This window comes from Tachysurus fulvidraco, chromosome 3 (assembly GCF_022655615.1).
Source record: "Tachysurus fulvidraco isolate hzauxx_2018 chromosome 3, HZAU_PFXX_2.0, whole genome shotgun sequence".
NCBI classification, from domain to species: domain Eukaryota; kingdom Metazoa; phylum Chordata; class Actinopteri; order Siluriformes; family Bagridae; genus Tachysurus; species Tachysurus fulvidraco.
In genome coordinates, this window is record NC_062520.1 from 16,854,897 (window position 1) to 16,871,985 (window position 17,089).

A 17,089-nucleotide genomic window follows, 5' to 3' on the forward strand; every position below is an offset into this window, starting at 1 on the left:
TGAGATGTGTGACATTGGTGTGAAACCACTGTAGATTAAATTCTTGAGATAAAACTCGATTGTACTTCATTTGCTTCCTGATACGAGGTTTTCGTGCGTCTCAGATTCAGAAGCCATTTCCGGCAACATTACAAGATTATCTTCAGGCTTCTTTGTAGCAGTCTTCAAGGAGTTTCTCAAAAGCCCTATACAAATCTGTCATCCGGCTGATATGATAGAATGAAACAATAGCGCGAAGGCTCTGCTGGACAGGATCCAGCTTGCTCTCCAAACCTCGGTCAGCATCGTTTGATTGATTGACGTTCTGCTTATCTCTTGCAGATGTTGGTGACAACTCCGGAGAAGTGGGATGTGGTGACAAGGAAAAGTGTTGGAGACGTGGCTCTGTCCCAAATCGTTCGCTTGCTTATCTTGGATGAAGTGCACCTGCTGCATGAGGATAGAGGACCCGTCTTGGAGAGTCTGGTGGCCAGGACGCTGCGACAGGTGAGCATCCAGAATGCCATCTATGTAATGCTGCACTCACACTGCCAGCACTTTCATTTTGCCAAGCTTTGGCTAGCTTGAGTTGTGTAACAATGCACAAAAATCTGAATTTTATATAATGCACTGGTGTCTTGATATATAGAAGCTTTTAATTTTCACTTGATTAAATCATTCGGTTCTAAATTAATAATGACCTTTTGTTTGATCCATCGAGACTCTTAGAAGAATATAATAAAACAAGCATTGTGCATTAGAATGTGGGGGGAAAAAAGTTGTTAATTATACATCTTTACAGTTTCTCCTTGTGTAATCTTTCACTGATGTGCAGGGTTGCCAGGTCTGAGCAAAACTACTGTTTAAACATCTCGCAAATGCACCTGTAATTTTCCAGGTAAAAACATCCAGCCTTTGAGAAGAAGCGATGCACTTTTTTTCTATTTCGGAGTTCACGATAATAGACTTAATTTGACCACCCACACCCTTATTTCAAAACAATTCCATTAAGCTTTAAAGCCTTGACATTGGCAACACTGCAGGCATGACCTTCAAGTAGGCATGACACAAAGCTCTCTGTAGCTCAGAAGTCTTTTTGAATACTGCATTGTTCATTAGAATGAACAGTCTGTATAACCTCATATCTGCAGCTGTGAACTTTTCAGTTGCAGAGATGATTTGCTGCAACCTGCACTGTGTCTGGGAAATGCTTTCTTAGAGAGGTGTGTGTGAGTGCGGGGTGCGGGTGGGGGGTCTGTTGTCTGTCTTTCTTTCTTTCTTTCTCTTTTTTTCGCGTGTTACTTTTTGAATGTCTGTAGGCTTTCCTAATATGAGATAAAGGGGAAGTTACTTTGCAGAGGGAGAATTGTTTATTGCATTCTGGGGGAACGTATTAATCGATATGCAGAAGGACTGAATCGAGCCTTGTATCGATTCCTACAATGCAATATAAAACTCCCATTCATTACACCATTGATATTTGTAGTTAGCTGTTTGGTTAAATATATAATAATATATAAATGTTTTTTATTTGTCCCGTGAGATTTTATTGTGATACTGATATTATGAATCAGATCATAAGTTTGAGATTCTATTATACACCATGTTTACTGAATAGTTCTTGTGTGTGTGTGTGTGTGTGTGTGTGTGTGTGTGTGTGTGTGTGTGTGTGTGTTTGTGCACTCTGTGCTGCATGATTATGCTGTGTGAGTGACAGAGCTGCGCTGATGATGATTGGCAGGCCCCCTTACAGGAATCAGTCTGGCCGTTTGGGATATTAGTATGATTATGCAAATCCTGACAGGCAGAGAGATGTGAGCCTGCGTTCCTGAATATCCCATATCCGTGTTCCGTTCCGCCGAGCTGCAGTCAGGTGTCAGTCTCAAGGAGGAAATTAATAAAAGAGCTAAAGAGATATTGTGGAAGGAGACAGCCCTCTCGGCGACTGGGTTCCTCAGCAGAGCCGTGTCCTTCCTTTTCCTCTGTTCAAAGTACAAAACAATTCTTTTGTGATTCCAGAGGGTTGTGATGAGAGAGAAGGCGAGATAAACAGGTGGGGACAATGGGAATGAAAGAGACGAACGTGAACAGACGAGCAAAAGCTCTTGATAGAGGTTCTAAAACAGATAAACGGTGGTGTACACAATCAGTTGAGCTTACAAGCGTGTTTTATTTTGTTGGAGATTGTACAGTTAGCTTTTTATTGACCCTGAATTAGCAGCTCCTCCAAAGTACTAGAACATCAAGACCTCCACACTGAAGACATTTGTGTTTAGATCAAGTTTTAAATATGAGAATTTCAGCTTTCATTTCCATTTACATCTGGATGTGTTAACTACAAAGAAGCTTCTGTGACAGATCACCCAGTTTTTTGATGAGCAAATCTCCCATCAGTGTCCTCTTCAAGGGGTTAAAATGTATGCTCAGATGGGTCTAGTGTTTGACTTTCACTCCTCTGCTGTGTTGCCAGTGTGTTTTGGATCGGCGTCCTGCTGAATGATGAAGTTCCTCGCATTTAGTTTGGATGCATTTCTCTGTTAATTGGCAGACAGAATGTTTCTGTAGACGTCTGAATTCATTCTGCTGCTGCCATCATGAATCGCATCAAATAGTGATCCTCTACCAGAAGCAGCCATGCATGTCCAAGCTATGACACAAGCTTGACAGATGAGCAGATCCTTTCTTTATCCACATTTTGGCCATACAATCACTTTGGTAGAGGTTGATCTTGGGTCCAGGGCTTTTGTGGTTCATCTCTGCATTCCTTTGTGAATTACAACCTGCCCATTTGATTTATACTGCTGTTCGCATCTTCTGGTATGGATTATAGTGGATTGTGATATCTTTACCCCTTCCCTGTAATGGCTGTTGGTGATGCTCCTAACTGTTGTTGTTTTTTTTTCTTCACTGCTTTTGCTATATTTCTGTCATCAGTTGCTGTGTTTATTTTTCCTTTCCAGACCTGTATCATCTCTGCTTGTTAGTAGACCAGTGATTTCATTCATTTTCAGGACAGAGACTTTTTCCCTTTTTTCACAGCTTTAGAATGGCTTTTTTTACTCACAAACACAGCTCGCTGGGTTTTGTGACAGTTCATCCTTTTTAACCAACAAATACAGTCTTTATAGGTGGAAACAAGGGCCGATAGAGTAGACATTCAGAGCTATTCATTCTTTAAATAATCACTGTTCATAAGGTTCCATTTAATACTTTACATATTTATGTTGCGATGTAAACATTTGGAAATGAAAGCAGAATTTTTAATTTTTAAATGTATTTATTTATTATTCTTATTATTTTTTTAATTGTGTGTGTGTGCGTATATATGTATGTGTGTGTGTATATATATACACACACACACACACACACACACACACACACACACACACACACACACACACACACAGTATAAACAGTAGTATATCAGGTGTATATCAGAAACACAAGATCTGGCATTTACTTTTGGAGGGCAAAGTATAGCAGTGATATCAGTCTTTAAAATTGTACAGAAGCAGCTAGTGACCAGATTTTGATGACATCCAAATGAATCCATAAATTAAATTAATAAAGCCATTATGCATAACTTACACTATATGGGCAAAGGTTTCATCACATCCATTTGTGGGCCCAAACTGCTGCCACAAAGTAGGAGGTACACAGTCTAAAATGTCTAAAATGTCTTTGGTTGCTGTGAAATGTAGATTTCCCTTCATTGGAATTAAGGGACCAAACATGCTCCAGTATATCAGTGCCACAGTGCACAAATTGATGTCCTTACTAATGTTCTAGTGGCTGAATGAGAAATGTCCTACAGCCATGTTTCAAAATCTAGTGGAATACCTTCCCAGAAGAATGGAGGTTATTATATACGCAAAGGAGGACTAAATCTGGACTGGGATGTTCAGTAAGCATGCATGGATTTGATGGTCAGGTGTCCACAAACATTTGGCCATATAGTGTATGCTTTAAGATAATATGTATTGAATTTTAGAGAAACAGAATAATATATAGTTGCAAGTTAAGAACATTCAGTTATCCAGTAAACTGTTGAGCAAATTTAGACCTAATATTTTAAGACTTGAATTTAGCCAAGCAAACGAATGGAAAAGGAAGACATATTTTTCTTCTTTTTTTTTTTATTTCTTCTTTGTGTGAGGAAACACGGTCACTATGGTGACAATGATGTACAGATATTATCCACTCCATAATCCCCCTTTCCCTCTACAAATCCTTGCAGAATGTCTAGGTGGGTTTAGAAAGTTCATAAAAGCTTTTAATTTCTAGATTGATGAAATATATACGTTTTGTTTGTTGTTGTTGTTTTTTAGAGTAATGTTGTTAACATATGTTCTAGGCCACAAAATCAATTTTGGTTGAAACCCAACCTATTGTCATGTTTGGCTATTTTCTCCAGGCCATCAGCATACATCTAGTTATGTTATAAGCATGATGGAGACATTGTAGAAATTGTCCTTCCCATGTTTTACACTGTGTGTGAGCTCAGAATCAGCTCCAAACCCCAGATACCCTTTTTTTTAAACCTCTGAATTATTGAGATCATGCTTATCAAGCAAATCTTTGCCTGCAGAAGAAGAAAAATGAGTGGCCTTATCAATAAAAGATGGATGAGAGGGGAAACTGCGCTAAGTGATAAGCAGCTTTTTTTTACCTTTAAGAGCAGAAAACAAACCTGATTGTAAAATGTGTGTAGTATCTTAAAATCTAGAAGATTCTTTGTGCTGGAATTCATTTAGATCAGTGTGGCACCTCAATCTTCTGCGGATCTGTTTTAGAGGCAGTGAAGCATGGCACTTATTTTGGCTCTTCTAGCTGAAGCTGCTGGATTCTGTCATTCATCGTGCCCACTCCTCCAGCACGGGATACACACTCCGAAACGGTCACAGGCTTTGCGATATTTGCCACTTTCTGAGCCCCACCTACCTTCTTGTTCCACTAGCAGGCCAAGAAGAAAGTGCTTGTTGTTTTTCAACTACTGGTCTAATGATCTGTTCTAGTTTTTTTTCCAACTGCAAAACTCAGCTTTGTCTGTGTGGGCAGTAGTTGGTCGGAGTGGTTTACATTTCATAACTCGGGCAAATAATGTCAAACTTTTCAGACTTTTCTCTCTCTTTTTTTCCCAGCACTTTACCAATGTTCCCCAGTCATTCGGTGACACAGAAATAGATACTCAGAGTATACCTGGAGAAAATGTTCCAGTTCGAATCAGATTTTTTTTTCTTGACTTGATTATACCGAAGTCATGTGTTCTTCTTGAGATGTTACATTCAGAGTCTATAGTCTTGACATGCTGCTTGTGTGCTGTTTTCTTGAATAGCAAACCTTCAGCTAGCCCACACTGTACTGTACATGTACTGTACTGTACATACAGTCAGCTATATGGCCCTGTGAACGAAAGCCTCAATAAATCTAGACTAAATAAAAACCCCGAAATGAAATTACAAGTATAGGTCTTTTTGACATTTTTGTTTTTTATTTCATTTTTTTTTTTTTAATTTGTTTTGGGGAATTTACATATCATAGGGAATGTGGTAGCCTAGGTCATAAGTTCAAATCCCAGGTCCACCAAGCTGCCTCTGCTGGTCCCTGAGCAAGGCGTTTAACCTATAATTGCTCACTTGTTTAAAATAATATAAAATGTAAAATGCTCTGGATAACCTCATCTGCCAAATCCTGGAGATGTAAATGTACCATGTAATGGAGTTTTTTTTTTTTGCTCCCATCTATCATGTTTTGCCATGATAGCCAATCTGGCATTGTCAGTTGACTAATTCAAATAACTGCACCATTGTTAAAAACCACAAGATAAGACAAACATGACAACATGCAATATAAATGTTTTATAAATATTATAAAAATGAATTATTTTGCCAATCATTTGGGCTTGGCTCGAGCATGCAAAGTTCATGTAGATGGTTGGTTTTCCAGAGAAAACGGTCCATGAATGTTAATAAGTGGTAGGTGTTATTTGAAAGTTAATTTCTGCATCAGTGACTCAGATTACTTATACTGCTGCTTAATGTTCTTAACTGCGTTTGTATAATTCTAATCATTCTCTGCTGCGTCTCCTCTGACTGCATGCAGCGCAGTACTACATGATGCACTACACTGTGGTCAGTGTGCTTTCCAGTGCTACAACTCTGGGCAGTTATAATGTCTTTTTCTCACTAACTGCTACTTGCCAGTCGTATAGCTAAATCTATTACAGTCACATTGCTGTTTACAACTGAAGAGAAAGTGATATACAGCAGATAGTGACATTTTGCTCTCTAATCTCTTTAATTAGTAATATTATGAAGAGTCCTTGAATACGTACTGCCCGTTTCTAATCACGAGGTTTGTGAGAAGGGCCAGGAAAAAAACAATCTCGGCAAGTTTGAAGGACCAAAGTTACAAAGTCCTGTTTTAAAGTGAACTCGCACACCTTATCAACAGTGTCTGTGTTTGGCAGAAGTTGATCGTGCCAGATCGGCACGAATAATTAATATGTAAATTAGTGGTTATCAGGCAATTAGTGTTAATCGTGCAATAAGCATATTTTATTTTATACCCTGCCCTTTTTTTCAAATCCTCAGCATGGGGCAAGATTTCCTCTGAGGATCATTACTGCTTCCTTTCAGACATAAAAATGCTTTCAGAAAAGAAAACAAAAATGCTTTTGTTTATGAAGACATGCCACACTTTTTTTTTATTATTATTATTATTTAATAGAGGACAATCTGTAAAAGTGTCCTTCATTGTGTGCCAGGGTGAAGTACATTAAATAGATCTTGAATGATGGCATTTTTATTATTAATATTTTATTGCATTTGAGTGCTAGCGAATTGGCTTGAATAGAATTAAAAACATGACATGTCTGCGGTCTGCTCTTGCCCAGTGCAGCTGTCTTAATAAAGATTTCTACTGTCAGTCCATCACAGAAGAAAAAAGCACTACACCTCAGATCCGTTCGGAAACGCACCCGATGCTTGAAATCGGATCAAGACTGAAGGTATTTGCGTTTGAGGTGATAAAGGTGGACGCTGCTCTCGGCAGATAGGTAGATGATCAGCAGTGATAAGACGAATCTAGTGGAAATGGTCTGTGTTGTATTGTTACAGTGGCCTGTTTTATTGTGTTATTTCTCATTCATAGTGCCAGATCTGAGAGCTTTGCCTTGTACCTGCAGGCAGTGTCTCGGTGTGAGATTTCTAGATTACTAAGACAGCTAGTGTATCATATTAAAAGTCTAACCAATCTCCTTTGTCAAGTACACAACAGGAGGGACAGAGCGCTCTCTGTCATATGTACACCACACACACTGTCTCTTTCTCTCCTTTCCCTCTTTTATATCTACGCCTGTCTATTTTCTCTTTCACTCATTCATTACTGGGCATTTAACATGCAGAATGTTCTACTTCATGTAACATCGTGTGCTGGTCTTGTTTGCTTTATCGAGTCAGTGCGTGAATAAAATACATTTGTTGATAAGTGAGTGGCTCAATCAATTCTAACTATTATTAGACTTTATTATCTGGTATTCATATTCCTAATTAGGTCTGTAATGAAATAGAACGATATTTGAATGTAATGTAAAGCATGTAATGAGACACTCAACAGTCAAAATAAAACTATGGGCTATTTCATCATTCTTGGGCTATGCTGAGTAACAGCTTGTTCCTTGCTTCAGCTGTCTGTATTTGAATGCAGTGTAAATCTCACTGTTTTCAGAAAATCTGTCTTTCCATTGGAAGACTGGTGCTACATTGTGTATATTTGTGCAGGTGGAGTCAACTCAGAGCATGATTCGCATCCTGGGCCTGTCTGCTACGCTGCCTAATTACCTGGACGTGGCATCATTCCTGCATGTGAACCCGTACATCGGCCTGTTCTACTTCGACGGCCGCTTCCGTCCCGTTCCCCTCGGACAAACCTTTGTTGGAATTAAGACTACAAACAAGGTAACAGTGTTGCTGTTTTTTATTTATTTATTTATTTATTTATTTATTTATTTATTTATTTATTTTTTACACATCACCCTAATGAAACACAATGTCAAGGCAGCCAGCCTTCGCTCTTTGCATAGGTGCTCAGAATTTTTAACTCAAACTAAACATGCCACTCAGATTTATGACTAACACCCCCCCCCAAATACACACACACACACACACACACACACACACACACACACACACACACACCAAAAAATATAGCAAATGAACCACTCCACATAGGACTCTGCAATGACTGACAATTGCATAAGTGTATTGAACTGTCTGATATTATCTAACACACTGTGGAGGCCCTGCCACATTCCCCTTACCTAACAGAATTATTGTTTTGGGCTGTGCTCTTGTCTTGACTTAGCTTGAATAATGCATGAAAGTGCCAAAGAATAAGTTGGTGGAGTTCATTAATGTGAATAAAATCTAGCATCTTCTACTTGGCAAAAATATAAATATAAATTTAGGGAAAATGAAATGAAGGGGAAAATGCTTGACAGTTAAAAAACAAGAAAACATTAACATAACATAATTAACCTTAACCAATACAACAATAACCTTAACACAGTTGATTGAATGGATGGAATTTGAGATATGTAAGCTATGTGAGATTGGTGTATGAGAAACGATATATATAATGCATGATATATAAAATCATTGTCATCAAGGTTGAAAGATTTTACAGTACAGTGCAAGCCTTCATCTGTGTATTCTGTGTGCCGATGTTCAGATTCAGCAGCTGCATGACATGGAAGAGGTTTGCTACGACAAAGTACTGAAGCAGATTAAAGCTGGATATCAGGTATTGTGTGTGTGTGTGTTTCCCCCTAATGCCATCATTTATCCACAGCCTGAAAGTCACATGTACTAAGGACTGCATGTATTCATGCAAGTTTCCCTGATGAGAATAGAAAAAAAAACACAAAGTCCATTTCTTGGCAGCTTAATATAGTTTCATTTAAAAAGAATAAAAAGCCCTGGAGTCTGGATATGTCCATAGCAAGAGTCCAAAATACTGATAATGACTTATTAAATCAGACCCAGAGCAGCTCAGCCTGTTCCTTTAGCATCTCACAGACTTCTCCACTCCAGGGCAGTTTGTGACTCGTGCCTCTTACTCGCTTTCAGAGATGCACAAAGCACTAAACTAAAAGACTCTTAAATACCACATCCAAGCCCAGAGAATTATAATTGCTGCTCACTCACTTATTCCTCCTGCTTGATCCGAGATTTTTAGTTTTCTCAGATTTCTCTACCGTGTCAGTTATTGAAAGTTCTCTTCCTCCCAAACTATAATCAATCAGAAGCTGATTGTTGTCAAAAGATCGCTGGGCTGCAATAAAGCCGTGATATTTAGTTTACGGTTTGAAAGCAGGTGACCCGTGAAGAACATAACAATTCGGCGTGCACATACATTTATGTCAGTGAGTGACGGGATGACTTAAAACGTAGTCCATATCTCTGTAGAACAGCAGTACACAGGAAGTGTGTTTGTTGTGGTCATTCTGACAGCTTGAGAACTCAGCAGATAACATAAATAATGACTCTATTTCCAAGGTGCATGCTTCATCCTATATTGTCTAGTGTGCTTGCGCACTATATAGATTTGAATAAACAAAGAGAACTTGACTAGCCTGGGAAATTTTTTTACTTCAATATATGTCCTACTGTATATTTATGAAGGTAACATTTCTATTCTTATTCACAACCGGAATTTTATTACAAATAGAGCTGATTAAGTCTGGGAAGCGCCATCACCGTTTACATTTACAGCATTTGGCAGACACACTTATCCAGAGTGACTTATATTTTGACTTGTATCTCATTTTATACAACTGAGCAGTTTGAGGATTAATAATCTTGCTCAGTGGTGGCAGTTTGGTGGATCTGGGATTCAAACTCACAACCTCCCGATCGGTAGTCAGACATCTTACCCAGCAGGCTACCACATCCCCTGTATCTCAGAGGTGAAGTTGTTGAACTGCTGATCAGCAGGTCATGTGTTAAAAGCACCACCAAGGTGCCACTGCTGGGTTCATAAGGCAAAACCCTCTAACTTTCAACTGCTCAGTTGAATAAATTAGCTAAATTTAAAATGTAATAAAGGGGGCACGGTGGCTTAGTGGTTAGCACGTTTGCCTCACACCTCCAGGGTTGGGGGTTTGATTCACGCCTCCGCCTTGTGTGTGTGGAGTTTGCATGTTCTCCCCGTGCCTCGGGGGTTTCCTCCGGGTACTCCGGTTTCCTCCCCTCGGTGAAAAGACATGCATGGTAGGTTGATTAGCATCTCTGGAAAATTGTCCGTAGTGTGTGTGTGTGTGAGTGAATGAGAGTGTGTGTGTGTGTGCCCTGCGATGGGTTGGCACTCCGTTCAGGGTGTATCCTGCCTTGAAGCCCGATGACGCCTGAGATAGGCACAGGCTCCCCGTGACCCGAGGTAGTTCGGATAAGCGGTAGAAAATGAATGAATAAAATGTAATAAATTTCATTTCTATAAATCACGTCTCCCGAACACCGTAAACGTTACTGAGGCTCGTCTTCATTATGCTTCATTACACATGAAGTTCACTCTGTGAGGAAATCACACTTAGCTAGCAGGGTTTTAGACATGTTTTCCACTGTGCTTTTTAAACTAGCTTCTTACCCACTGCCATCGTTGCAGAAAGAGCCTAGGCAATATTGAAGTGTACATTTAGAAAAAAATCCACATTAGTTTGCTAAAATATAGTTGTTTTTATGTTAATTATGTCAGTGATAATGATATGCTATTTTTTTTTTTTTTTTACAATGTCAAACAATGTAACAGGCAGAAAAACAGAAATTTGACCTTTTTTATGTTTTTTGGCTGCCTGTGACAGCAACATTTGACAGGTTTTCCCAGACACCCCCCCCCCCCCCACACACACACACACACACACATACACACACACACACACACACACGCTTGACCGATGTTATTTGACGAGCTTAGGTCTTTAGTTCAGCTCGGCATTTAGTATTCAATTGAGAGAGGAGGCTTTGCTACTGTTGTAGAAATATAAAACTGTTTTGTTCAAAGCCAAATAAAGCGCTCTAGTGTCTCATGTCTGACATGGAAATAATTGTCTTTTATCTTTTTAGTCTCTCTAGACCGGTAGTTACCTCCCACAGTTCAGTGCCTCACATAACTCTGTCATAATGTGTTTTCAAACTTTTTCGTCTAAAAGAAACTTGGTGTGCAATCTTACTGCATTTATGAAGAAGCTTTTCATATGTTAATGAAGTAATTAAGTATATATTTTACACAGATATCCTGTTCCTTTTAGTAGACATTGTCCCAAAGCAGCTTTGCCAAAATCTGGCTGTAGATTACGATTCATAATAAGTAAACCAGAGGCAACAGTGGCACGGGAAAAACTCTGGCACGACTTGAGATAGAAATCTCGAGAGCACCCAGACTCGAAAGGAAACCCATCATCTTCTGGGTGACACTGGAGAGTGGGATTATAAATCATAACTCTTCTACAGCTGTATAGTAGAAAGATAAACCGTAGTAAGCGTGTTAAAAGGACGGTCTTTATGTGCGACACGGTCGCGAGGACGAAAGCAGGTTTTCTGTTTGTGAGGAGTGAACTGTTATTAGTGCATATTTAGCTGCCATTACCTGTGCTACACTGATCTCAGGTCGAATCTCTAAAAATGTTCTTTCAGGCAAATTGTGCACCGTGTGGACTCAGGAACAGTTATGTTTAGTGTAGCAGTCAGTCAGTCAGGAGAGAACTGCAAATGCATTTGAGAATCGATTCTTTGTTGCCTATTTAATAGTTATGATCAAACATCGCTGCCACTTGACAGTACTTGTGTTAATCACTAGAATCCCTCATCATGCACTTCAACAGACAGAACAACAGCTAACATACCATACTGCTAATCCTTAATAACTGTGGAATACAAAAAGATGAACCTAAAAATGCTGTGTGTGTGTGTGTGTGTGTGTGTGTGTGTGTGTGTGTGTGTGTGTGTGTGTGTGTGTGTGTGTGTGTGTGTGTGTGTGTGTGTGTGTGTGTGTGTGTGTGTGTGTGTGTGTGTGTTATTTGCCTGCTTGTGTAAATGCATGTCTGCTTGCCCCTTATGTCTTTTTTATCTCCCACACTCGCAATCTCAAAAGGGACAGGAAAAGCTGTGAATTCAGCCCTCTCCTATTCTGCCCATCTGCTCACAGTAATGAGCTTCCTGTGTCCCCTTCCACACACACACACACACTCACACACACAGACGCTTAGCACATTAGCCGCTTGCATGACAGTCAATACTCAATCATTTTTCAATTTTTAAAATGCTCAGTAGTCCGTAGTGATGAAAACGTGCGATAACACAACCACCACAATCGAACTGTGAGTGTTTTACATGAAGAATGTTTAAAATCTCACTTCATTTCTATGCAGGGACTCATGAAAAAGGGAAGTCTAGTCCTTTAGGTTATTGGATTAAAGTACTTTTGAATTACAGTCTTCTGGCCACAGAGCACGCATCAGCACATCATCACGTAAATCCTTAATAACTCTGAAACTGCATATTGCATCCTTGACTCTTGGCCTGGAGCTATTAAAAGGGAATGATTGCCAATATGAAGTAATGAACATTTGCTTCCAGCACTATGGCCCCACAACAGAGTGATCACTGTTGCAGTTAATTCATTTAATTAGCATTAATGCTACCTGAATTGTATTGTCTAAAAAATAAAAAATAAAAAGTGAAGGGAAACGATGAAGGAGGTAAAGTGAGCCTCATTGCTAGGGAGACTAAGTTGAGACAGGGCAGGAGATCGTATGAATTTCTCAGCGTCTAACAAAATCTGCACTACACTTACTGTACAGCCTGCTTATTTACAGCCATCTGTTTGGTGGAACAGTTCAAACTTCCCACAACACGGACAGCACGTTATGCCCACCAACACTCAATAAATACAAGGCTGGCATTGAAGAACAAGTCTAAAGGTTTAATGTGATTTTTCTTTCTTTTTTTTTTTTCTTTTTTTTTTTTTTTAAAGTTATTTTTTGTTTGTCATTTTCAGCAATGGTGTCCGACACAAATTCTGCCATAAAACTAGCTATTATAAGTAGTTAAGCTTATTATTATTTTTTCTTAGTTTCTAACACGAATAACCTCACAAAACACTAACAAACTCTTCAGCTGCATGAGCTGTAATCATATCATTTAATAAAGCTTTATTAATATATAGTCATGCTTACGTCACGTCACTATGACGGTAAAAGCAGCGAGCTAGACAGACGGAAAAGAGATGCAGACAGATGGTTCAAAAACAGTCTTAATGTAATATTTTACACAAGATGAAACATTTTGTAGTCAGCTTCACATTATGGAAGACTATGCTGGGAAATGCAGGATTCTGAGTTAGTTGAGAGTATATTTTAAGCCCCGAATATGATTTTTGTTTTAACTATGGATAAGTAGTTGACTACTCCACTATTTTATTCTATTTTATATATTTATGTTTGTCTGGTTAGTCTACTTCTGAAAATGAATAATCATGCAATGGTTTATATGAGCTACAGTATATTCCTTTTACATATAATAAGTATACTGGTAAGAACGAAAAGTAAAATTCCAAGATATCCCAAGATCGTACAGATCATACGTCTCCCGTCTCTATTGTCTTGTCCTGCATCAGCTTTTGTTTTCTCAGCCCTACACTGGGAGATAAAGTTCATGATTTGGACACGAGACTGATGTGCACCGTGACTGATGTGTTGATTTAAATGGGCATTTCAGCACTGGGATGGCATTTCACAATCTGTACAGTGGCTTGAGTGGGAACGAGGGCCGACACTATGCTACTGACCTGCTGTAAGGTCAGTCTAGTGTGAGAATATTAAGCAGTATTGTGCTAGGCAAAAGCAGTAGTGTACTAGTTTCAAAATTATCATCAGGTTTCCTCAGACCCAAACGAAACAAGGTGGCAGGCCACATTTTGCTCGTAAACCTTGCGTTTGTCCCATAGATCTGTAATATGTAAGCCTTAGGGATTCCTCTCTTTTGCCCAAACTGTTATTGAGAGCTGCTCATTAAGGATTAATCTCATGACTCAGAGAGGAGTACTAGATAAATGAACAAACTCTTTCTTTTCTTTAGCAAGGGCTTGTCTTTTATCTAGCATGCTATTGTTAGCTAGTGCTGTGTCGTGCTTTATTGTCAGCTGAGAGCTCTGTAATCCGCCTAACGTTCGTCGATCATGATCAGAAGTCAGATTTTCAGCATGCTGATGCTTAAGCCGTGCTGGAAATTTTAACAGAAAAACAGGTCCTTGGCCATTATTTTTTGGGGGATGATGATGTAAAACATACTTGAGCAGTTGGATAACCTGTGCTTCAGTATTTCCTGCCGAGCAGCCCTGTCTCTCTGCATAATGCAGAATTTTCTTGGCAACTCAAATACAGGATGTTTTTAAAGCTGTTTTTTCTCCCCCAAACTTTTAAAAATACACTTGATGTGCTTAACCCGATTCCTACACACTATTTAAAATTCTGTCAATTTTCCCCAAAACATCAAACCATGTTATACCTGTAACATAAAGCAAACATTTCAGCCTCTAAGCCTGGGTCAAGTGATCATTTAAAGTGTCCATATTTTCACTTCATACACAGCTGAACTGCTTTTTCACACGTATTCTGATTAGGGCAGTCATGACCCTGTGTGAAGTGGGAAAATCTATTAGTATTGCACTGAATTTTCCAGCCATGCTCACGATGCCTCGCTAAACGGGTATATCTATTCTGTTTTTGTTTTTTTCTCCTTTCCTACCAAAGACGGCACTGATTGAGTTCTGCTTTAAGCAGCTGGGGCTGTTATGTGGATCTGCAGTATATTTGTGATTTCTAGGCATGCTGCCATAGCGCCATAGAGAGGAGCTACTCTCTCAGCTTGATATTAAATTGTCAGAACTGCCGGTGACATATATTAATTTCATCTGGGCATATGATGGATGGAATTTTCTTTATGAAATACCCCCTTTAGCTCCTCTGTTGAGACCTGGACCGGCAGACAGAGCATTAATAAGCTTCAGGAAGATTTCAGTAACAGCTTGAGCCTTTACTCCCTCGAGGCTTCGACATGATAAAAACAACCCACTAAATAACATTTGTTGCAAAGGTTCCTGGACCTTTTTCTAGCTATTTTCTTTAAATCGAATAGAAGAAAGAAATAAGAGAGGCGAGAAGAGCACAGTAAGCAGTATGTATTTTGTTTCTTGAATCTTGAAAGTGCTTAGCTGTTAGCTGGAGAGCAAGTTAGCTGTTTTAGTCTGATTTTCTAACTGACTTTTTGAGCTGTGAAGTCATCCAGGATATTTTGCAAGTCTAGGGTAACTCATGGTTTTAACAACCTTGGTGAGCAGAAAAGCATCTCAGAATGCACAGCAAATTGATCCTTGAGGTGGATGGGCAACAATAGCAAAGGACCATACGGGACTCCACTTCTGTCAGCTAAGAACATGAATCAGTGGCTACAGTGGGCACAGACTCACCCAAACTGGACAGTGGAAGATTAAAAAATAAATAAATCTTTGATCTGAATCTTGATTTTACATTACGACATTTGGAAGACGCCTTATCCAGAGCAGCTCTTTTTTTTTTTTTTTTTTAGCCCATTTATATACAACAGAGCAATTGGTAATTAAGGTGGATGCTTGGTGGACCTGGGATTTGTACTCATGACCTTCTAATCGTTGGTCTTAATCACTAAGCTACCACATCCTGTGTCATGCAGACAGTAGGAGTATTTGGCTTCAGCAGCATGACACAATTGACCCAACATGCCTTGTGTCAACAGTTCAGGATGGTGGTGGTGATGCTATAATTAAGTGCATTTTCTCGGGACACACTGTGTGCCAAAGAAGTATGGTTTGAATGACATGGTTTATCTGCGTCCATGTCCTTTCCCTTTAATGCACCAAATTACCCTTCTTATCTATGCCACAAAGAACTGGCTGTTCTGAGAAAAAGGGGTACTGTAGTGTACCTGATAGATTTAGGTTCATCAGATTCATGTGTTCAAGTCCACCTTTAACTTTTATCATAGAGACCTCTACACAGCGGAAGTCTTCTCCTAGGAAGATAGAGGAGATAATACAGAAGCTTTTAAGTTTATCTGCATAGCTGACTTGGAATCCAAGCTTTGTTTTATTTATTTATTTATTTATTAATTATTTTATTTTATGCTTATTAGTCGGGATCGTGAGTTATCTATCTATTTGGTTTTGCTTCTTGCTGTGAGTGACTTATTTTGGTATTATGTTGTGTTTCAGCGCACTGAGTGTCCTTGAGTAGACCGTGTTAGTCCAATATTTCTCTGTGACTTCTAGGCTTTTTCATCAGGGTAAAGACACAGTTCATTATATCAGCCTGCATCACTCAGGCTTTTTGGGAATTGCTAAAACCAAGGTGATCTGACCTCCTTATTCTGCTGCAGTTTTACACAGCTGACAGCATACCGGTGCTCCTGTACAGAGCTGCTCTCCAGCTCTTTTCATTCTCACAACCAAACCAGGGACTACTGGATTTGTTCTGTGTTAAATCAGATGTAATTTTTTTAATCTTTATATAGTGACGTAATGTTGGAGTGCTGTAGAGACGAGTAGGGAAAAAAACAGAGAGTTCCCTGTGAAAGACTGGCATCCTGTCCAGGGTGTACCCTGCCTTGGGCCCCGAGTCTCCTGGCATAGACACCAGGGCTCGTATTTATTAATATAAGATTCTAAGAATGATCTCAAATTTTCTAACAAGGAATCGTAGCTAAATCTCAGAGCAACTCTGAGCAAGAAAAATACAAAAACCTTTGAGAGAGAAGGCGCTAACCCTGTTGCTAGGTATGACACATTTTTTTTTAAAGATATTTGAGGCTATATTGTGTAGGGATTACGACCGTGACCGTGATCATATTAGTGATGCACTAACATCTGTATGTTACAGATGTAACAAATGTTATGTTATATAAATGTAAACACCTCCGACACAGAGCAGAAATGCCATAGCGACAAATTAAATCATTTCTGCCGCTATGGCATTTCTGCGCCGTGTCAGAGATGTTGGCGAATCTCTAAATGCCATATCGGC

General features: G+C 39.2%; 1 protein-coding gene across 2 annotated transcripts in view; it reads left to right on the forward strand.

Annotated features, from left to right (window-relative positions):
* Nucleotides 1-17,089, forward strand: part of ascc3 (activating signal cointegrator 1 complex subunit 3) — a 156,509-nt gene that overhangs the window by 78,468 nt on the left and 60,952 nt on the right. For both annotated transcript variants that reach the window (XM_027149011.2, XM_047811862.1), the window contains exons 11-13: nucleotides 322-486; nucleotides 7,761-7,937; nucleotides 8,710-8,781. In XM_027149011.2, the coding sequence (XP_027004812.2) occupies nucleotides 322-486; nucleotides 7,761-7,937; nucleotides 8,710-8,781 (414 nt within the window). The remainder of the gene's footprint in view (nucleotides 1-321; nucleotides 487-7,760; nucleotides 7,938-8,709; nucleotides 8,782-17,089) is intronic.